Source organism: Coccinella septempunctata, chromosome 2, assembly GCF_907165205.1.
Source record: "Coccinella septempunctata chromosome 2, icCocSept1.1, whole genome shotgun sequence".
In the NCBI taxonomy this organism is placed as follows: Eukaryota; Metazoa; Arthropoda; class Insecta; order Coleoptera; family Coccinellidae; genus Coccinella; species Coccinella septempunctata.
In genome coordinates, this window is record NC_058190.1 from 1,993,292 (window position 1) to 2,017,205 (window position 23,914).

General features: G+C 35.2%; 2 protein-coding genes across 2 annotated transcripts in view; one reads left to right on the forward strand and one right to left on the reverse strand.

The window, feature by feature from the left end:
• LOC123306580 (mannose-1-phosphate guanyltransferase alpha-A) lies at positions 1-23,144 on the forward strand. Its single transcript, XM_044888641.1, has 8 exons — positions 1-252; positions 312-510; positions 571-739; positions 5,092-5,306; positions 10,389-10,488; positions 10,554-10,742; positions 15,210-15,474; positions 22,900-23,144. The coding sequence occupies exons 1-8, from the start codon at positions 213-215 to the stop codon at positions 22,998-23,000; spliced, it is 1,278 nt and encodes a 425-aa protein (XP_044744576.1). The 5' UTR covers positions 1-212; the 3' UTR covers positions 23,001-23,144.
• Positions 23,062-23,914, reverse strand: part of LOC123306584 (complement C1q and tumor necrosis factor-related protein 9-like) — an 8,213-nt gene continuing 7,360 nt past the window's right edge. The window contains exon 5 of the mRNA XM_044888644.1: positions 23,062-23,322. The gene's annotated coding sequence lies outside the window, so the exon portion shown is untranslated. The remainder of the gene's footprint in view (positions 23,323-23,914) is intronic.

Below are 23,914 nucleotides of genomic sequence, written 5' to 3' on the forward strand. Positions count from 1 at the left end.
CTGCCTAACCTCTTCTACCTTGCTCAAAAAGTAAATATTGCTTATCTATAAATCTATACCACGTAATTAAATCGCGTCAGATTCTATTATAAGGTGAAATAATGACATAAATTTCTGGTTTGAGGTACAAAAGGAAACAAAAATAATCCAAGAGAAACATCATTCGAAATTATTTGTTTGTATACTATAAATAATAAAATCAGAGCCAAACAATGCTTAAAGCTGTTATACTAATAGGCGGTCCTCAAAAAGGTAACACTACCATGAGTAAAAAAATAGTACACCCCAAAATTCCACGAAATTCTTTGCAGGAACAAGATTTCGTCCTCTTTCACTTGACATACCAAAACCTTTATTTCCTGTTGCTGGACTACCCCTGATACAACATCACATCGAAGCATGCATTCTATTGAAGGACCTCAAAGAAATATTGCTCGTTGGGTTTTATCCCGCGAATCAAATAGAACCTTTCGTCAATGATATGCAGCAGTTGTATAAGATCTCGATCAAGTGAGTTACTTATTACTACCTTGATGAATCGATTGTGATAGTGGAATTTGTTTCGTACAGATACCTCCAGGAGTTTGTAGCTCTTGGAACAGCTGGTGGCCTTTTTCATTTTAGAGACCAAATTAGACTGGGAAATCCTGATGGATTTTTTGTGTTGAATGGGGATGTCTGTGCAGATTTCCAATTGACTTCTTTGTATGAGTTCCATAAGAAAAATACAGGTAGCTTAGTAAGTATTGACTTATATTAAACAAATATGGTACCTAATAGATCATATCTAGGTCCACTTTCTAGCTAGACAAAATGAAAATATTGTTGGTCACTCACAGGGAGTTGAATTTTCACTGAGCGGGGACCAACTTTGTTTTTTCGAGTATTTTTATGACTTTTTTGGTTTCTACATGAAAAATGAAAGATGCTTCATGAATATCTGTACTTTAAAATTATTTACTGGGCTAAATTTTTTACATATTTCATTCTCATATTTTTTCTGATTCAGAATATATATAAACTAAATATATGTCGTTTCTCTAATTGTTCTTTCAATAAAAAAAAACTAACCAACTAGTTTGGTCAAGTTGCCAAAAACATTCATTTCTCGATATAACTGAAACTTTACGAAATAGAGAAGATCTTTTGGAAATTGAGCTGCCATTCAATCGAATTTTGCCCACCCCGTATAGCATGATGATTTTTTTTTCAATATGAGTAACTCAGAATATATAGGCGATTAAAACAAAATCGAAAATTCAGATAAAAGTTAGCGCCCCACTTTTGTTGTCTGTTCCTTAAAATGAGTAGAATAATTTATGCTACATTTGTGCTGACTTGTGCCGTAAATATTTTCTCGAAAATTCATCGAATTTTCAGGGAAATTACAAAATTGAAAAAAAGGTAGCCCAATACTTTCGTTTTTTTCTTAACAAAACATAAGGAAAAAATTGTGCTACTCGTATACTAATTTTCCCGTTTAAGTTTTCACGAAAATTTTTTTAGTTTTTCGAAAAGTAAAGATTTTGGAAACAAGTTAGTTCAGCAGAGGTTATTATTTTTCAGGTTCTGTATAAAATAGAAGAAAAAAACTGCTTATAATAGATATTTTTACATAAAAGTCACTAGAGTAATTGACAATTTTTTTAGAGCATTTTTTTTAAGATTCGACACAATTTTGGTATGGAACACCCTGTATATTTTAAGTTAAAACTTTTGCTATTTTTTTTATGAATACATTGATGTATCATAACCTAATCTTAAATAAATTTCAGCTTCTAAAATCAGAAAAATCCATATTTATGTTTGTTTTTTAAATGAAGTAGGCCATGAATTCTTTCACACATGCATTTGAATCACGCCCTGTGAGTTGAACCTATATATGTATTTAATTATATTCAAAACATAAACTCCAAATATCACTCTTCAATATAAACTTAAAAATGTTCAAAATATAATTAAATAAATAGGTTTAAATCACATGGCGTTCAAAAAAGTAATAATTGAATGAATGTGTGAAAGAATTCATAGCCTACTATTAAAAAACAAATATAAATATGGATTTCTTTGATTTCTGGAGCTCAAACGTATTAAAGATTAGTTTGTGATACATAATTGTATTCAGAAAAATTGCACAAATTTGACGTTGAAATATACAGGGTATAACGGTACAAACGGTACAAATGCCTACACATCTATATGAAAAATTTCAACAAAAAAATTTTTTGAAAAACTATTTCGTAAAAATTTCAACGGCACAAATTAATACACGTGTAGCATAATTTTTTCCATATGTTTTCGTTATTAAAAAACGAAAGTGTTGGGCACTAGCCCAAAAAAAAATCTATTGTTTTTCAATTTCGCGATTTACCGAAAAATTCGACGAATTTTCGAGAAAATAATTTACGGCACAAATGTAGCACAAATTATTCCACTCATTTTGAGAAACAAAAGTGCTGGGCTAACTTTTTTCCTCATTTTCAATTTTCCGGTAAATAAGAGGAAATTTCGCAAAAATTCGAACGGCACAACTCAGTACATGAAAAGCACAATCTATTTAAGACATAAAAACCCATTTTTTTCAAAAGTGCTGGGTTTGCCATTCCAAACTGTAAAGATCTCCAGTTTTCTGAGAAAATTGGAGTTCATTTTAGTGCATTCCTTTCATTTCACATTTCCGCCTTTGAAAATATTTAATTCTCAAATATTCAGTACATTCATTCCGATAAGCAGGGTAAATGTAAAAACCGTTTATCTGTGTTTAACGTTGTTTTTCTTGCATGCCGTTGAAGATTTCGACGTTTTTCTGATGTTGATATGCGATAAACCGGAGCTGACGACGTTTTTCACTCTTGTCGCATTCTGGAATTTTCAGATTTTTAACGTGTGGGGGGGATTTGCCTATAACGACAAGCCGTTCAACGAATTTAGAAATAATTTTGTGTTGCGAGGGTTAGTGCTCTTAGCAATTAATTTTTAGTTTTCGTTTGTTTTCCGCGAGTGCCTGAAATAAAGGAGGTAGGTCCCCGTCTTTACCGTTCAGTTTCTTAATTAGACCTACACCGGTTACTTCTTTAACACTGCTGTACTGTATCGCTTTCTGTTATATTTTATCGTACTGTACCCTGTTTCGCGAGTCTGACTTTTCCCTTCGCTATCAGTCATGGTGCGTAAGCCCTTGGTGTACTGAAGGGAGAGTCATGCAACCCCCCTGTTCGCGTTCAGCGTCATAAGTGTTGAAACCGAAATCTCTTCTTTTCTATCAGTCATGGTGCGTAAGCCCTTGGGGTAGAGAATAAGATACCACTCGTCGTCAGTGAAATTCCGTAATACACCTTTTCTTCGCTATCAGTCATGGAGCGTTAGCCCTTGGGGTAGCGAATAAAAGTCTCGAATACACCGGTTACTTCTTTGACACTGCTGTACTGTATCGCCTTCTGTTATATTTTATCGTACTTTACCCTGTTTCGCGAGTCTGACTTTTCCCTTCGCTATCAGTCATGGTGCGTAAGCCTTTGGGGTAGTGAAGAGAAAGTCCCGTCAACCCCCGTTTCCCCCGTTCGCGTTCCCGCGTCATAAGTGTTGAAATAGAAATCTCTTCTTTTCTATCAGTCATGGTGCGTAAGCCCTTGGGGTAGAGAATAAGAGATGCCGCTCGTCGTCAGTGACATCCCGTAGTTGCGCTCAAAATAGACCTTTTCTTCGCTATCAGTCATGGAGCGTAGCCCTTGGGGTAGCGAATAAAAGTCTCGAGTAGATCCGCCCTGGTGGTATTTCTTTCATTAATCAATTACATCCCGATACCGTATAGCAAGTCATTTCATTTCGCGAGGTCATCCTTAGTATTCATTTCGTCAGTTCTGGTTGGCGCATTTTATTGAACAACCTTCGATTTTTCACTGTACCCGGTATAAACTTCACAAAGTGCTCGTGATCGGATAGAATTTCCAGAATGTATGTTTGCTGATAGATTCGCTCATATTTCAATCCTACACATATTTCCGTTGTATATATAATCAGTTTCCGAAGGTGTGGATAAACTGGTACATAATTTTATTGTGACTACTTCGTTACCGCTACCACCCTAGGTAACAGCGAACTCTGTCTCCGACTAGCAGCTACTCTGGTAGGTTTGCTATTCTTCCTAGTGAAAAGAATAGCTGGCGCTCGAGATAAGTTTTCTCCGAAGTAATCACGTTACAATACGTTTTGTGCAATATCTTGAGAACCGTATGAAATGAAAAAACAATTTCAACGGCACAAAGTGGCAAAATCCTAGCACAATTTAGCGCAATATTTTTTTTTGAACTCCTGGGTCAACAACACACATAAGAATTAAAACTAGTTAAAAATAATTGACATCAGGTGGCGCAGTTTAATTAAAGAAATCTACCTATTCGAGCAACTTTCGAAATGAAGAAATCTAGGGATGTAATGTCAAGTTTTGCTGATCCGCAAAACTATGATCCTTCTACAGTTTGTACGAGAGATACTACAGTTTTTCGAAAATGACCTTCAAAAATGTCACAAGCCCATTTTTTTGAATAGCCAGCCCTGAACTTGGATATCCTAGTGGATGGTCTTTATTTTTATTGAAACATTTAGGTTTAAAATGAATAGTTTTCAAGATTCATTTCAGGTCTGTAATGTTTCCATAAACTATCCACTAGGACACTATGGTATCCGAATACAATGAAAGTTCAGGGCGTATCATGAAAAAATTGTCTTGTTACATTTTTCGAAGGTCATTTTCAAAAAAATCGCAGTGTTTTTCGGACCACCTGTAGAGTGATCCGAAAATTCCATTTATGAACCCGATATTGATATACGTCAAAAAGATTGTTGTCCCCCAGAGATGTTTATTATAAGATTTATTGACAACCACGATTTTGAACAATGTTTCAAAGGAATAAATCCATTTATCTAATATTCAGAGCCTGAGGAAGAGACTGAAAGTCTCGAAACGTAGCTATTTGAATAAATTGTATATAAACTGAGGTTCCTGGTGACTGATATACCCTTTCACAACTCTTTATTACCTTTTACACGAATAGTAAATTCCATGATTCCATTAATTGTTTAAACTTTTAGGCATCTGTAATGTATACTGAGGCTACAAGACAACAGTCGTTGAATTTTGGGTGTATGGTTATCGATAAGAAAACAAATGAGGTAACACATTACGTCGAAAAACCTAGTTCGTATGTGTCATCGTTCATCAATTGTGGAATATACATTTTTTCCTTGGATATATTTCAAATCATTGGAGAAGTTTTCTCAAGCAAACAGAATGATGTTTACAATAAGTGAGTAGAATATCCACGTTTATCTCACTTATATCGAAAATCTTGTGATCAATACTACTGGCATGTAGAATGTAGAGAATATTGCATCGAAATAAAGGTTCCAAATTGGGTCAATAGATTGCGCCTGAAGAATCGAAAGTTTTCGAATGAAAAGTCGAATTTTTGGAAGGCAAGTATTTTTCGTCCGCGGACACTTTTCGTCCGCACATATTTTTCGTCCGGCTGTTCGTCACTTAGCAATATTAGATCCCGGGGCGATTGAATCAATTTTAGCAATACAGAATTTGATAAAAACATGAGTGCCTTTAATAATATCATCGCTATTGCCAAATAAATTCTTTACGAAATCGGCTAGATTTCACGAGTGAAAAGGAATGGATAGTGATAGTGATATGGATATCAGTAACACTACTCCAGAGCTGAGGGAATTTGCAAATACGGTGACTTAGCAGAGGCTATCAAATGGGTAAATATACTCCATTCACGTTTATTTGAGCAGTCGGTTGGCCATGAAATAATTTCCTCAAGTTTTTGTAACTAGAACGGAGTAAGGTTGGCACTCATGAAATGTCGTTAATGTCATAACGCCGTTTCCACAACTAATATCAATTTTTATTACGAAAATGCCGAAAGTGATCGAAAAAAAGAGACAGGGTTTCAGGCAGTGCTATTTAGAATTCAGGTCCGCTCATTCAAATAGTTATACCCTGATATTCTAAAATCCACAATACTTCAGAAGGTAACGAACATATTCAATGTAAGAGAATTTATATAATGTTTCATCTGAATCTAAACGAGTAAACGACTTATATTTCCACAATCAGAAAGATTGTAAATGAAGAGTTGAAGAGTATGACAAGAATTTCCTTCTATTGGGAGACCCAAAAAAGTGGTGGCATTTGAGAATTTTATGTTTGAGTGAATTAATGCGAAAAGTTTACAACAGGATTTTCGATTAATGTCATCGTAGAATAAGTATCCCGAAAATTTATTTTTCAATTTTTCATTTGACTTGTCCTATACATTGTAAATGTCTTAAGGTACCAATAAATACCTATTTATTATTATTATATCAATGTATTAAGATGAACAGCCACAAATACGCGCCAGTTGTCCTGTTAATTGTTTATTCATGTGACATTTTCGTTCAAAGGTGAAGTTCATCTTGACTTGAAACTTCCTTTATTTCCTTTTACTTATATTGATGCAAGATGATTTTTGTTGAAGAATTTAACATTCTTGTAATTATCTGTTAATTCCTTCTGGAGATACCCATTACCAACCACTGCATCGTATGCATTTCATCTTTGGGTTAATATTTTTGAAATCTACAACTGATGTAACGTATTCAAACTTTAGCCAAAGAGGATAACGAACATTAACTCTCCTCAAGCGAGTGCATATTATGATATTATACTTTTCTCTTGTATTTTCCATGCAAATAACTGGATTTGGTATGCCTTCAATCAGTTTGCAGTTTGTATAAACTTCAATTATGTTCGTCACATATTTTCCGAGGAGATTCGACATTGTGATAAAATACGTAATAACAGAAACTTATACGTAGAACGGGCAACATGGCGTTGATTTAAATCCCAAAAATGTTTCGACAAGCTTCATAACCCCCACATTTTCGTACTATACAGAGTGAAATGTGTCAAATTTCCATGGCCAACCGAGTGCTAAAATAAAAGTGAATGGAGTATACTTACTTTCATGAAAGTATGTGAAGTCGACGAAAAAATGTAAAATGCACCTCGGCAAAAAACTGTTTATATTGTCTTGCCTGCTTGCTAGTCTCGGCTATCGATTTGCAGGCTTCACAATTTTTTTTATACGGGGTGTATTTGAAGGTGAGCCTTTTTTTTTCAACAAAAAGTAGAACTGGTCAAAATGAAGCGTTCCACCAAAAACCACCTATACAAAACTTTCAAAATGACAAAGTTGAAAAATTAAAATGAAAATGATTAGTCCTTGACCATTTGTTAGCTGAATTATCGCAAGGCAGTGAGAAAAAACTTATCTCCTGATTCGACCATGTGGTTTCGTTTAGGATATTGGCAAGTTCGATATTTACGTGGTAATGGAAACTTAGGATTGCCGAATTTTTCTCAATATTTTTTAGTAACTTACATGATTTTATCAGATGGCTCATTTCGATACCAACTGTCGGAAGAGACTTAGAACACAAGGGTAAAAAATAGAATTATACTTCAAAATCTCACCAGTAAAATTCGTCTAAATTATTCACGAATTTTTTCACAACAGGCATCACAATCTTCTTTTTCGAGCATTCCAAAAATCGTCGTGAAAATGGGATGAAATGGGGAAACATCATAGCACTTTTTCAACATAACTAACATAAGCACTTTCAAGAAACTGCCTCGATTTTTTACATTTGTTTTTTTCACCCTAAATTGCACGATACAACATTTATGATTCTCTCAAAAGTGACCTGATGCATCTAATCCGATGAACTTGGTACTGAACCATTCATTGTCCAGCCATATGTTTATATTTTGTTTCGTTTTTGCGATGCCGGAGTCACCTTCCAGAGATCAATAAAATTTTGTCGAACTTGTATCTCAGTCTTTTTGGATATTCAGTTCTACCTTCTGTCAAAAAAAAGCCACACTTTCGAAAACACATTGTAGATTTTCGTCCTTGTTACATAAATAACTGCATATTTCAGTTCTCGGTATAATTTTGGGTGTGGTTGAGAAAGAATGAGCCTGTATAGTTACTTAACTGATGATTTGCCATGATATTTTGCGATATGGAACAGGATGAGAAAAATTCAATATACAGGGTGTCCCAAAACTAGTGAATCAAACGTCACACTACGATAGAGAGGATCAAATACTATCGAATGACACCAACATTAGTTTAGCGAAAATGTACCGTTTCTGAAAAAACCTAACCTAAAGTTGCCGATTTTCGAACTATTTTTCCAATCACAAGGCCAATTTGTACTTAAGGATTGCGTTTTTCTCCCATATTATCACCCCTATAGAGGGGGTTTTTTCTGAGTAATAAAAATTATGTGGAAAAAACAATTGTTTTAATTTACATTTACTTATAGCGTTTTCTATTGGTAAAACTAGTGCTGCACTGGTGCAGTTTTTATGTTCTATTGGCGTTCGGAGTGCAAAAAGTCATGTTCTTTTGGAAAACTGGTTCCGCACTATATGCATTCAGTGCGCATTTTTCGACACGAGGTCTGAGAGCTCGTGCCAGTGTTGGGCTATGGTCCGTATATACACATTTGGTAACAGAGACAACCTTTCTCTACGTTTGGTAACCGAAAGTTAACCAGAAGAAACCAAAGTGTATGTACGGACCACAGCCTTGGTGCAATTCGGTTAGATTCAAAACCAGAGAACACCGACACAATTAATGGTAAAATTTTAAAATTCATATTATGTTGAAAATTTGAAAAATATTTTCAGGATATTGTTTAGTACTGTTTTGCAACTTTTGACGTCATGAACAGTGAAGATATTTTTGCTGTTATGAATTTGTTATCTTCACAGTGAAGATGAGCTCGAATATTCAGCTGTTTTATCTAAACAGAAGGACACTTCGAAAATAGAAAAAATATTGTTCACAAGAGGACTGATGCTGAGTAACAAATAGATTATTTTTGTATTTTAATTATCCGTTCAAAAATAAATGAATTGCAAAAATGAAATTAATCTGAAGTCGCGCACTTACTAGTTACCTACATGATTTGAAACCATGATCAGGATAATCTTCTTCAACTGCTTCATTTATAGAAATTATTTCTTTATTGAATCTGAAAATGAGTACTAAAAAATTTTTCATTTTTTATTTCAAAAAGGGCAAACTGGCCCAAAACAAACAAGGCAAAATGACATAGATTTCTTTTCTATCTATGATCGACCCGTTCAAATTTCGGTTTCTTATGTTCTGTTGGAGCTGCACTAGATGAGCTTCTTGATAGCACGGAAATAATATTCGAGTGCACTCAGTGCAGAACTAGTTTTATCAATAGAAAACGCTATTAGGTTATCGATTAACTGCTTAAAATAATTTCAATTAGGGGAGATAAAACAATTATCTTAGTTCAATATAATTTAAAATCGATATCCTTTTTCACAAACTGGCCCTGTGATTAAGAAAAATAGTTCGAAAATCGGCAACTTTAGGAATTTTAATAAAATTCTGATTATTTTGGAAACGGTACATTTTCGTTGAACTAATGTTGGTGTCATTCGATAATATTTGGTCTACTCTATCGTGGTGTGACGTTTGATTCACTAGTTTTGGGACACCCTGCATAGTTAGCTATAAAGTGTGTCCCACAGTGGGGGGCCTATTAGACGTTCACATAGATAGGATCATAGAATTGTTTTGACAATTTGGGTGTTAGGGTTTACGCTTCTGCTCTATCTGACCAAAATATCGATAAATTAACGAGTCACGTGTTACGAGTTTCAATACTTACATATCCATTTTCCTTAGTCAAGTAGAAAACTTAATTTCTGATAATCCATTTTATTTGATCTACAGTTCTTCACCATGCAATAATTTTCGAACGATTTTTGGAGGTTTTTATCAAGAAATCAGAGAAAAAAATTCAATAATCAGCAACTAGAACGAGCTAGATAAACAAAAGTCGTTACGAGAATCAAAACATTCAAAACCTCTTTGACCAAAATGGCCACCTGAAATCTCACACAATTTCATAAGTTTCTGCAAATGGCCATCGAATAAATATTTTAACCAGTCTAGAGGTCTTAGAAACACTTTTGAAACACAGATGGCGCTTCCAGTTACTTTAGTCGTACATTGTCTCTATCAAACACAGTGGCGACAATTGGAAATTTAGCAAGAATATGGCGGCTTAGAAGCACATATTTCAATGCTATGATCTCTAATTCGGAATGCGGATTGGCTCAGGTCAAGTCATGTGACCAAATCCGCCATATTCTTGTTAAAACGATGAAAAACGAGACCACAATTGTCGCCACTGTGTTTGATAGAGTCACTGTATTTAGTCGCTTCGTTTCCCATCTCTCTTCTCTATAATCTTTGTAATCATTGAAGCCTAAATTTCAGACTTGACAATGGAAATGGAAATAAAGAAACAAGCCATATACAGCTGGAGCAAGATATTCTTGCTCGTCTTTCTGGTACCGGAAAATTCTTCGGATGGCATGTAAGTGAGAGTGCTGTTAATTCCTAAAAGTATTACATACTTAATCAAGAATATTTCATCGACAGCTCGATACTTGGTGGTCCCAATTGAAGACTGCTGGTTCAGCCATTTACGCGAATAGGCATTACCTGGGATTGTATAAGAAAAGACCCAATAAAAAATCAATCCTTCACGGAAAGGGGGACGAACCATTGTGTTCTATCCATCCTGATGTGTTCATCGATCCAACGGCAGTCATTGATGCCAGCGCAGTTGTAAGTAGCAAATAATTGATGATAATAACCGTGCTTATGTGCAGAATGATAAATGAACAAACTGCTTCTGATTTTTTATATACAGGATGAATCTTCGACCTGCACTGGGAATCTCACATTGTGCACTTTAGCAGGGTGTCTTCCTTATGTTTGAAGGTAGAGGATTAAGGTTTTTGCGGTAGTATGCTACTTTTTTACGTATTTATTAATGTCGCAAGCTCTTTTGGTTTTCGTGATAAAAATTTAGAGTATTACTTTTGAGGCACGTCTCGTATCCCAGTTATCCTTAAACTAAGCGAAGAAGTTAAAACTAGTCCTGATAGAATTGTCGGACATTTTTTGTTTTTCAGTAATGAAGCAAATATAAACTGCTCCACAAGAGTTAGGGATATCGTATTCAATCGTTTTCAAAAGTATGTAATCTTCGAGAAAATCGCTGTAAAATAATTTAAAACTCAATAACAACTTGAATCGATCCAATAAAAATTAGTATGAGACATTTCGTCAATCTGGTCGCCTTTTTTCTCAAGTTTGGTTCTTTGCATATGCTTCATGAATGTTCTTATTTTGAAATGAAGTCAGTTTATCAACGGCTTCGATTTGAAACAAGTTTTCTGAAAATGCCAAGACCTAAATTAACAAACGCTGAGGCTAATAGGTCTATCGGAATCCTACAGGGTGGCCTAACTCAGGTTGTTATAGCGGAAAGGCTCCAAGTCAGCCAAAGTGTGATATCTCGACTTTGGAATAGGTTCAGGGAGACCGGTTCCATGTTGGAAAGACCAAGGGTTGGTGGGCGACGAAAAACAACACCTGCTCAGGATCGTTTCATCGCCGTTTAGGCGGGAAGAAACCCTACATCTACGTGTAGAATGCTACGGAATACTCTTCAAAATGCAGATGGTGTCCAAGTTTCCATCGAAACCATCAGACGACGTTTGAGAGAGGTGAATCTAGCTTCTAGACGTCCATTAAGAGGAGTTCTATTAACTCGTGACCATAAGCGTCAAAGACTGGAATGGGCAAGGCAACATATCAATTGGAACGATCAATGGCGTAGTGTCCTTTTCACTGATGATTCCAGATATGGACGATTTTCAGATTCTCGAAGAATAAAGGTATGGACAATCCCATGCATACCCCGTTATCGTCGCTATGTCCAAGAAGTCCATTCATTCTGAGGGGGTAGTGCTATGGTATGGGCAGGGATATGGTTCAACAGGCGCACAGATCTACACATTTGTCCTGGGAATATGACCGCCTTACACTATAGGGAGCATGTCATTGACAATGTTGTGCCGAATTTTCAAGCTGCTATTGGTGAATCTTCTCAATTTCTAGACGATAACTTTAACCAAAGAAGATAACGAACATTAACTCTCCTCAAGCTCGTGCATATTATGATATTATACTGATCTTTTCTATTTTCCATGCAAATAACGGGATTTAGTATGCCTTCGATCAGTTTGTATAAAATTCAATTATGTTCGTCACATATTTTCCGAAGAGATTCGACATTGTGATAAAATATGTAATAACAGAATCTTCTACGCAGAACGTTGATACCAAACCCATAAATGTTTTGACAAGCGTCATAACCCCACATTTTCGCACTATACAGAGTGAAATGTGTCCACTTTCCATGGCCAACCGAGTGCTAAAATAAAAGTGAATGGAGTGGAGGAGAGCCTTAGAAATAATAACATCTCTAAAGGTGAACATTTTCGTTTTCGCCCTGTGTTTCAGGAACAAAAGTAGTTGAAATATTTCTGTTTGTGGCTTTGAAAGTTTTACAAAAAAGTGATACAAGTTAGCGAAAACCGCATGTCTCTATCTTTAATATAATAGCTGAGATACAGTTCAGTGTCAACCAAAATGAGACACAGTGTACAAGTCAAAGACTCGGCATGTATACTTCATTCACTTTTATTTTAGCACTCGGTTGGCCATGGAAATTTATCATATTTCACTCTGTAGAGTACGAAAATGTGGGGTTATGACGCTTGTCGAAACATTTTTGAGTTTTAAATCAACGCTATGTTGCCCGTTCTACGTATAAGTTTCTGTTATTACGTATTTTATCACAATGTCAAATCTCTTCAGAAAATATGTGACGAACATAATTGAAGTTTATACAAACTGATTGAAGGCATACCAAATCCAGTTATTTGCATGGAAAATACAAGAGATCAGTATAATATCATAATATTCACTAGCTTGAGGAGAGTTAATGTTCGTTATCTTCTTTGGCTAAATTTTGAATACGTTACAGCAGTTGTAGATTTCAAAAATTTTAACCCGAAGATGAAATGCATATGTTGGAGTGGTTGGGAATGGGTATCTCCCGAAGGAATCAACAGATAATTACAAGAATGTTAAGTTCTTCAACAAGAATCATCTTGCATCAATATAAGTAAAAGCAATGAAAGGAAGTTTCAAGTCAAGATGAACTTCATCTTTGAACAAAAATTTCACATAAATAAACAATTAACAGGACAACTGCTGCGTATTTGTGGCTGTCCATCATAATACAGTGATATAATAATAATAATTAGGTATTTACTGGTACCTTAAGACATTCACAATGTATAGGACAAGTCAAATGAAAAATAGAAAAATCCATTTTCGGGAACTTATTCTACGATGACATTCATCGAAAATCCTGTAATAAACTTTTCGCATTAATTCACTCAAACATAAAATTCTCAAATGCCCCCACTTTTTTGGGTCTCCTAATAGAAGGAAATTCTTTGTCATCCTCTTCATTCACAATCTGTCTGATTGTGGAATTATTCAGCTGAAATTAAAGTCTTTTAGATTCAGATGAAACATTATACAGGGTGGCCATTTGAAAACGAAACAGACGAGATTACAGACGAAATAAATTTTTTCGATAGAAATGCTCGGACAGGTCGATTTCTGTTTCGAGGGGGACAACTTAAGATGTAGGTTACGGACGCATAGCGCTTCAACCCTTGCTACTACAACCCTCACCCCCAATTTTTGATTAGGGAAGATGGGGTGAGTGATACCTCATTTGAAAGGTATTTTTATACTGATTTCAGCACAGTAATTGTTCTTTCATTTTATGCATTAGTTCTCGAAATATTCTTAACTAAGTATTTGAAAATGAAGTGGTGTTTTCATGGCACTTGTAGTGTTTTTTTGTGAAAAATCGACATTTTGAGCTTCAAAACAACCATGACTGTGGCTTCCTTCCTCCAATCCACTGACATAGAAATCTTCAATCAAGATGTCGAACAAACAAAGCGTATTGCGAAGAAGCTCAATCTTGCTGAAACTCAATCTAAATTCGATATAATTTGCAGTATTTCCAATAACATGCGGTAACACTTGATCGATAGAAATCTCCAAAAAGTCCAAATACGTACATATCTCTAATCAGATTACCAGGTAAGAAAATCAAATCATTAATGATGCCACAGAAATATTCCAGTCCCAATTCGTGAAACGATTTCCGACTTAATTATGAAGTGTTTTCTCAGTTGGCTTCAATAATGTTTTCATTTTGTTGATTATTGAATTCTTATCTTTTTCAAAAAAATGAGAATCGATAATTTTTTATTTATTACGAACAGATCATTAAGTTGGCTTACTGGTTCTTTGACATGTGAATTATTCTTAGTTTTGAATCGAGACTTGTATGTGTTCTAATTCATTGTTCGACATGGTTTATTCAATTGCAGAGCGGGTGGAAATAATTTCACTTTTTTTTGCAAACAATCAATGTCAGTGGATTGGAGGAAGGAAGCCACAGTCATGGTTGTTTTGAAGCTCAAAATGTCGATTTTTCACAAAAAAACACTACAAGTGCCATGAAAACACCACTTCATTTTCAAATACTTAGTTAAGAATATTTCGAGAACTAATACATACAATGAAAAAACAATTACTGTGCTGAAATCAGTATAAAAATACCTTTCAAATGAGGTATCACTCACCCCATCTCCCCTATTCAAAAATTGGGGATGAGGGTTGTAGTAGCAAGGGTTGAAGCGCTATGCGTCCGTAACCTACATCTTAAGTTGTCCCCTCGAAACAGAAATCGACCTGTCCGAGCATTTCTATCGAAAAAATTTATTTCGTCTGTAATCTCGTCTGTTTCGTTTTCAAATGGCCACCCTGTATAAATTCTCTTACATTGAATATGTTCGCTACCGTCTGACGTATTGTGGATTTTAGAATATCAGGGTATAACTATTTAAAAGAGCGGACCTGAATTCTAAATAGCACTTCCTGAAACCCTGTCTCTTTTTTGCAATCACTTTCGGTATTTTTGTAATAAAAATTGATATTAGTCGTGGCAACGGCGTTATGACATTAACAACATTTCATGAGTGCCAACCTTACTCCGTTCTAGTTACAAAAACTTGAGAAAATTATTTCATGGCCAACCGACTGCTAAAATAAATATGAATGGAGTATATGATCTCATTTAATTTTCAGATTGGTCCCAATGTCAGCATCGGTCCCGGGGTACACGTTGGGGCCGGCGTTAGAATTCACGAGAGCATCGTTTTAGCGAACGCCGTAATCGAAGATCACAGCCTCATTTTATACAGCATCATAGGTACAGGCTCGAGGGTCGGAAAATGGGCCAGGGTCGAGGGAACGCCGACGGATCCGGATCCGAATAAGCCGTTCGCCAAAATGGAAAATCTTCCGTTATTCAACAAAGATGGCAGGCTCAACCCTTCCATCACTATATTGGGTGAGTATTAAGGTTGTTGTTTTTATCGATATTTTCAGCAATCGAATGTTTCACAATACAGTGTTAGAGTTTTTCAACTACACTGCGCAAAAAAATTAACGCACATTATGGAAATCTCAAATTTATTCTACAACTGAAGGTGTTTTCAATGATAATTATTTTTATCAGAATTATGCATGCATATGTTATCCACTTTCAACGGTTTTCTTCAATACAGATGTTTTTTCCCAGCAGGATTAAAAAAAGATGATATTATCAGATTTTGAATGTATTGGCTCCATTCTAAAATCAGTTGTTCTCGATCAATTCTAGTGATCAATAGTTTTTCTTTCGTTTGATTTTCTACACTCGATCGCTATGCAACGCGAAACACGCAATTTGACCCAAGAGGAATGTGCCCAAGCGGTAGTTTTGCGAGAAGAAGGGTGGACATACACAAGAATTGCAGAAAGGTTTGGAGTTTCCCATACAGAATGTTGCAGCGATTCAGGGAGACAGGTATGAATGTCCGAAGACCAGGACAGGGTAGACCACGGATAACAAGAGAGTTTCTTCGTTGAAACAACGGTTTGCAACCGCTCGCCTCCTTCAAATTCAGCTTGAGCAAACTCATGAGGTGCAAACTCAGACAATAAGAAATCGCCTCAGAGAATATGATTTAAGGCCTCGTGTCGAGGCAAGAGGCCCAGCTCTTACCCCAGCCCGTCGAAGGGCGCGTTTGGATTTTGCGAGAGAGCATATCCATTGGGAAGAGGCCGATTGGGAAAGAGTTCTCTTCACAGATGAGTCTACATTCTGCCTCTACCATTGTGATCGACGTTCCCTTGTATACAGAAGTCCACATGAAAGATATGCTCAGTGCAATTTCGTGAATACTACTGGTTTCGGGGGAGGATCGATTATGGTATGGGGTGGAATATCTTTGACTGCTCGCACAGACCTAGTGGTCGTTGATAATGGAGCTAAGAATGCTGATAAGTAAATAAGGAACATTCTTGAAGAGCATGTAGTGCCATTTGCCCCATACATTGGTGAAAATTTCATTTTTATGGACGATAATGCCAGACCCCATCGTGCGCGCATCGTTCAGGAGTACCTTGAAGAGGTTGAAGTCTCTCGAATGGAATGGCCAGCAAGAAGTCCAGATCTCAATACGATTGAGCAGGTTTGGGACAACCTCAATAGAAGGCTGAGAAGTCACCCAGCTACTCTTAATGACTCAGGAATCCAACTCGTAGAAATCTGGGAAGGATTAGATCAGAACATTTCAAGATCACTCATTTTGAGTATGAACCGTCGTTGCCGAGCTGTAATTAACGCAAGGGGTGGAAATACCAAGTATTAAATCACTTATCAGCATTTCAGTATTTTGAAATTTGTTCATTTCTCTTCTTTCACATAAGATTCGGTGAAATCCTGAATTTTTCTTCCATTTAATGTGTCTTGTTTCGTTCAAAACCTTCCCGAGAGAACATAAAAAATAAGTTATAAAGTCAATGTAGAGTTAACTTTCATTAAAATTGAGATTTTCAGAATGTGCGTTTTTTGCGCAGTGTATTTCAAGTCCGCTAAATTTTTATTAAAAAAGATCTTTACAGAATACAACAGCATAAGTCGATTCATGCTTGTATTCTGTGAAGATCTATTTATCATTCGATCATGAAAGAAGCACAAGATCAAGGGACGCATTAGAATGAACTTGATGGATGATTTTTTCAACTTCGTCAGTTTAAAAGTTGAAATGATTCATTTTGATTAGTTCTACCACCTTTAAAAAGTAAAGTAAAGGCTCACCTTTGCAAACACCCTGTATAAAAGCGGTAGTTTTAGAGTTCATCCTCGACGAAAAACTCGAAGTTTCTTTAGTAGATTTCTTCATTTCTGAAGATACACACAGTGCTCCACCTGGTGTCAATTTTTGTTACCAGAGTTAGTTTAGTCGTTATCAGTTTGGTACTATCTCAAGCAGCGAGTCTTGAAACTCAACTTATGAATGTCTTGAGTAAATGGTCTTGAGATATACTTGAGATTACAAAACGGAAAGAGAAATTATTATTTTAATTTTTGCTCGAGATTTTTTCATCAGTGCGGCTTACAGTGGAGTGTAACGGAAGTATATTTTTCGATCTCGAACAAACGGACATGTCAAATGACATTCTTGTTCGTCAAAGTCATCGGTTTCATCATTGTATAAAGACCGCTGTGTGTGGTCAAAATTGTCAGTTCACATCTTGAGTCAGGTTCCGACCATACTCAAAATTTGACGTTTCCAAAACCTATCTTGAGATCATACGAGGACATTAGTCACATTTGTTAATAGTTGGGGAGCCGAAGAGGGAAATTCGGGATTTACTCGAGCGTGTCAGATTAATATAAGGGGACATACCTTGAACCCTGTAGAGTACCTCTACCAAATAAACCTGTATATAGGGGGAATCGTCTAGGAGAGCCTGTCAGAATAGTAAGAAAAAAAGGATCATTGTACATACTCGAGCGTGTCAGATTAAGATATATGTGGTTAATTACATGTTTAAAAGTATATATTCTCCTAATCTGACAATTTAAGCGTGTCGAAAATGTGTGCAAAAAAAAATGTCACGTGTACATTCTCGAGCGCGGTGGCGTTTGTTCTTATTTTGTGCTACTGATTCAAGAATAACGGAAAAAATATAATCTGACGGTTTCAGCGAGCCGAAACAATAAAAATTGGCCATAAAGGTCACAAAAATCAGTTTTTTTGAATTATCTCCTTCCCTGGGCTTCGAATCTTTTTCGCATTCATCATAAAGGTTGCAGAGCATAACATTCTCTACAAATTTTGTCCCAATCAATTTTTTCTACGTTCAAACGTTTTTGAGATATATGGCGATTAATGCGCGGTGTTTAGCGATACATGCTGAAGCGAAAATTCACTCGTTGGAAAATAGTACATTCTAAGGTTCAGTCACAGACAACACTAAAATTTTCGTGACTAATTTCGAAATAGTCATCATAGAAATACCTTGTCATTTTGACAATTGTAGATTAGACTGGGATTCTACATTGACCTTGCCCTTTCGCATGTGTGGCTAAGCTCCTCGCCCTTATGGTCCTCTTACTCGAGAACGGTTAAGAGTATGTAAAATTGCTTCAGACAAGATTTGTGTAGAATTTTGTTATCTACAACTTTGATAATAAATACAAAATCGATAAGAGGTACAGGAAGGGAAATATTCGGAAAAAAGGGAATTAGGGAAACCCCCCCTGATTAGTGTCAGATTAATGGGTCAACACGTCTACAACACCCAGATTAACCATCTGTATGAAAATCTGACGAGCTCGAGTATGTACAAGTAACGATTTTTTTTTACATGTGACCTTGTGTCACGTCCAAATTGTCAGTCCCTTAAAAAGTAGCTTCCTTTTGGTCCAATTAACATACCCTCAAAAAATCTGACACGCTGTAAAATTTTTTTTCACCATTTTCAACTCTTCCACACGGCCAGTCCCACCGCGCTATCTGTCAGATAAGCATGAATTCATTATCAGAGACACGTAGGGCATATACAGTATCTTAATCTGACACGCTCGAATATGTACAGGATGGGCAAATTTCGATGTTTTAGCACTACAGCTTTTAAACCAGTGGAGATAGACAAAATCTGATACCCCATTTTCGTTCTCTTTTTCTGAGAAACTAACAAGAGTAGTAGTCATTTTTAGCCACCTTCTTTTGTTTTCGAGTTATAAGCGAAAATTGGAAAACTGGCAGTTTCGACATAAATTTATATCTCCGCTGATACTGATGATAGAGCTTTGAAATTAAAACACTTTTTCAAGTAGAATCCAGTGGTGTGCTTGTCTTTTTAGCAGGATGTATAATTACAAAGCTATGACCCAAAGTTATGTTTTTTTAAATGGGAACACCAGATTTCTGTCCAATTTTTTGAAAGCTTAATTTTTACTGATTTCGAAAATATATAACATCATATGGTTTGTATTGATATAAATAATAGAAAATGGTCAAAATCATTTTTTCTCAATGTTTCTATGGTTTCAACTTTTGATGAGAATAGAAAAATAAAGCATCTTATGATTACCACAGTCCCCTTCTATGAATTTCATTTCTATGCTTCTTACTCAATTTCTCCAAGATTCAAATTTTGTGAAAATTGGTAAAAAGCATAGAAAGAATGACATTGCCGGAAGGAGACTGCTCTTGTTATAGGAAGCTCTATTTTTCTGTGCTCGCCAAAAGTTTAAACCATAGAAATATTGAGAAAAAAAGGTTTTTGACCATTTTCTATTGTTTATATTGATACAAACCATATGATGTTATATATTTTTGAAATCAGTGAAAATTAGGCTCTCAAAAAATTGCACCGAAATCTGGTGTTCCCATTTAAAAAAACATAACTTTGGGTCATAGCTTCGTAATTAAAAATCCTGCTAAAAAGGCAAGCACGCCACTGGATTCTACTTAAAAAAGTGCCTGCATAATGTTTCAATTTCGGAGCTCTATCTCAGTATTAGCGGAGATATAAATTTATTTCGAAATCGCCATTTTTCCAATTTTCGCTTATAACTCAAAATCAAAAGAAGGTGGCTAAAAATGACTACTACTCTTGTTATTTTTCCAGAAAAAGGGACCGAGAATGGGGCATCAGATTTTGTCTAACTCCTCTGGTTTAAAAGCGGTAGTGCTAAAACATCGAAATTTGCCCACCCTGTACATTTGACGATTTTTTTTTATATCTTTCAGACCCTGCGGACGCTTTCCCCACCACTGAAAGTGCATAGTTCATAAAACCTTTTTTTCTTTCTACCATCTAATCTTCGAAATCCACTAGGTCTCCCCAACTACTAGGATGTTGAAATGAAAACATTTTACAGACCTTTTTTTCATAGCAATACAGTGACTTACTATGATTTTTTCCAACAGGAATACTTGCTGAGCTATAACATGAATATGTATTTTTTTTATGGAAACATTAGTTTAAAATGACTTAGAAAGACTAAGGGCGATATATGATATATTTCTGAAACGGTAAGTTTATGTTTGGTGTATGGTATGGGTGATAACAAACATCCGGATGATGGAAATAGCCCAAGTAACTATAGAACCAAAGATTATAGAGTTAGGTTAGGTTAGTTAACTTTATAATCTTTGTATAGGACGAATATTCCATTACCAAGAATAAAACATTCACAACATCTTTCATGTTTTCCTGATAAGATTGTGTTCCGTCAGAGATATAATATGCCTTTTCCAACAAGAATTCAATCTGACAATTTTACTTTTGAGTCTTCGGACAGACCGCTGTGAGCAACGAATTTTTCTCTTCCAACTTGCCTTTATTATCTTTAAATTTTTCATTTTTGTGTAGGTGTAGAAACTTATTTACATTTTATCTATGTAGCCCTTCACTAAGGCAGAATAACACAAATGAAAAATTTTGTATCTTGAACTTACTTAGATAGCACTTACCTGAAGGAAACAAAATTGAATGCTCCATGTAAAGTAGTTGATTTTGCACCATGTTTAATATTTATTATATTTTGCACCATTTGCTTTTGCAAGAATGTTAGTAAAAACAAAATTTTTCTTTGCTATTTTTTGGTGGGAAATGAACTTATTACATATAGAAAAAAAAGAAGATTATCGATTGAGATATTTTATTATGTTGAAATACATAACATTCAACTTTGAAATTCATTCAATAATTACATGAACATATTTTCGAGTAATATTGAACTTTCGTAGACTATACTAATAGTATAATAACTACATAAAAAAGCAAATAATCACTTGCAAAATAACTCAAAAGGTAGAAAAATATTCCTCTACTTCTACGAAATCAACGTTGTGCGGTTATGGCAACTATGCACTGAGTTGAAGTGAGGCGATTGCTCTAAAACTATTGGAATGATTTCTGTCACACAGCGTTGTGACGCTTAGTAAAATAATTTCATTGAAACACCATCTTCAACAACATTACTTGAAAGAAAGTTTGTTTTCTGTAAAATATTGATTTTCATCTATCAATAGTATCATATTCCCTTTGACTGTAATATATTTTTTACAAATTTCCATTGTCATCGAATCAACTGCTTCGTTTTGATATATTATTTTTTTCGAGCAGTGTTCAGAAAGCGCATTTTGGCAAAAGCGCAGCAAAGTGAATATCGTACAATGGGGAATTCTCCTTAATTATCACTGCATAAGCAAGTTCAAACTGAATAATTATGATTTTTTCAAATTCACCGCGGAAACTATTCAAAATCATCTTTGAAATATGGGGTTTTAAAATTTGAATCGCTTTGTGCGGAGTTCACGATTTGGCAACAGCGCATACAAGACAACGAAAAGAACAATGTCCGATCAGCCCGTTTATAAAGTAACAGTTGTTGATCTACAGGCGCGTACTTACTGGCGAGCTTCAACTGCAACCGGCCATAAAAATCCCATAAAATTTTACGATCTTCCTCGTTCGTCGTAGACTTCATAGACAGTCATCTTTGTCTATCTCATCAAGATAATACATTTTTTGACCTTTATTATCAAGGCATATTTCAGTCGATGTTGCCAACTTGTGCAATTCTCACAAAACGCTTTAAACATTAAATACTCATTTTTATTTTTCATTTTTAAGTGCTTAAAATAATTTTTTTTGGGAAACGGTTGAAATGGATATTTCAAAATGTGACGTTCCAAAGATATTTCATAAAAAATACATCATTTTCGTCAGAAGGAGCATTTCAATTTCTTTTGGAATCTTGGCTTCAGTATTTAATGTGAAAAATGGGACTATTTCTATATCATTGTGGTGTACCCATAATTGAAGATTTCAAAGGAACAATATATGCGAAGTAATAAAATGGCCGTTTTCTTGACTACTGGCAACGTTTCGTTAGAATTTTCCAACTTTCTCAAGACTGCAAAATTTTTATTAAAATAGATCTTTACAGTAAAGGTAACTTGATTGATGACTTTTTCAACTTCGTTATTTTATAAGTGATTATGAAGTGGTCCATTTTGATGAGTTCTACCACCTGTTAGAAGTAAAGCCCCACCTTTGAAATCACCCTGTATAAAAGCCGTAATTTTGGAGTTTATTCTCGGCGAAAAACTTGACGTTTCTTTTGTAGATTTCTTCTCTTCAGTAGATACTCAAATAGGTCGATTTCTCTTATTTAGATCACTCCACGGTGCTCCACCTAGTGTCAATTTTTGCTACTAGATTTAGTACTTAGTTGTTTGTTTACATCGAGAAACGGAGAAGATTTATTATGTTTTAATAAGAGTTTTCATGAACCCATGAAGGACTCTGCTTCTGGTGCTTGTAAATCTTATGGCAAGTGCATTAAATCTAGGTACCGATCTTCTGATCTTGTTTTAATCTTGTTTACATCTTCATCCAGCTGTGATTTTCTTTTCTTTTTCAGGTTGCAGGGTGAGTGTTCCATCAGAAACGATATTGTTGAATTCTATTGTTCTTCCGCATAAAGAATTGTCCAGAAGCATAAAAAATGAAATAATATTGTGAATTATATGTATGAGTTTTTTCTTTGGTGTTATTTTCTAAAGGAAGGTAGATATACAAAATGTTATATTTCAAATATGTACTTGGTTTTTAATAAGCTGTACCAAAAAAAAGGTTATTTTAATCGAAATAGACGTAATTTTCCTATATTTCTTATTTTTTCCCATGTGAATGACATGCTATTATGTCAGAATTGATAGTAAGAATTATGTTAATTGCACAGTAAAAAACTGATAGCAAAAACTTCTAACAAAAGATAAAATCATTAAAAACAATCAATAATCATATACATCTGTTTTGGCTTGATATTCACACGCAGGTACAGCTGAAATAAAAGAAAACAGAGTTAATTGAAAGCTGCTATTTTCGACAAGGAAATAAACAACTTTGATTTTTGACAAAACTACAGGAAGGAGCATAAGATCGAACTAAACTGCAGTATGACATGACGTCAGCAAACAGAAGGAAAACAATCCTAGATTTTACTGCAGACATTCGTTATGACGAATTTTCGTATGAAATGGAGCTTGATATTCAGATTCTGATGAAACAAATATATGCTTCGTGAATAAATGATGATAATGATGATAAACTTGTTACTTTTATTTGACAGTAAAGTTAAAACCGATATGGCTATGATCAATAATACAATATAGATTAGACTAGCAACGAAGTTAAAAGTTAACCATAGAAAGCGTGTCGCCATCGAATGGGAGTAGCGATAGCCAGATTTCGCTCTTATTAGAGCTCATCAGTACCGCATAAGTCTACTTTAAATGAGTATTTGCGAAACACTAACTCTAAAAGTTCTTTTAGAGTTCAATGTGTACAGTGCATCCCAAATTGCTTTATTTTGGCTGTTTCTGGTAGTTTTAGACTAGATAGGTAAATATGTTGTGAGGAGTCCTGGGCTCGAT

What these genes read in the sequence shown, in the direction of transcription:
- LOC123306580 (XM_044888641.1), top strand. Translation starts at nt 213, where the DNA reads ATGCTTAAAGCTGTTATACTAATAGGCGGTCCTCAAAAAG. An exon ending in GAAAATTCTTCGGATGGCAT is followed by an intron (nt 10,489 to 10,553) that starts GTAAGTGAGAGT and finishes TTTCATCGACAG; the next exon opens with CTCGATACTTGGTGGTCCCA. An exon ending in CCCTTCCATCACTATATTGG is followed by an intron (nt 15,475 to 22,899) that starts GTGAGTATTAAG and finishes TTTCTTTTTCAG; the next exon opens with GTTGCAGGGTGAGTGTTCCA.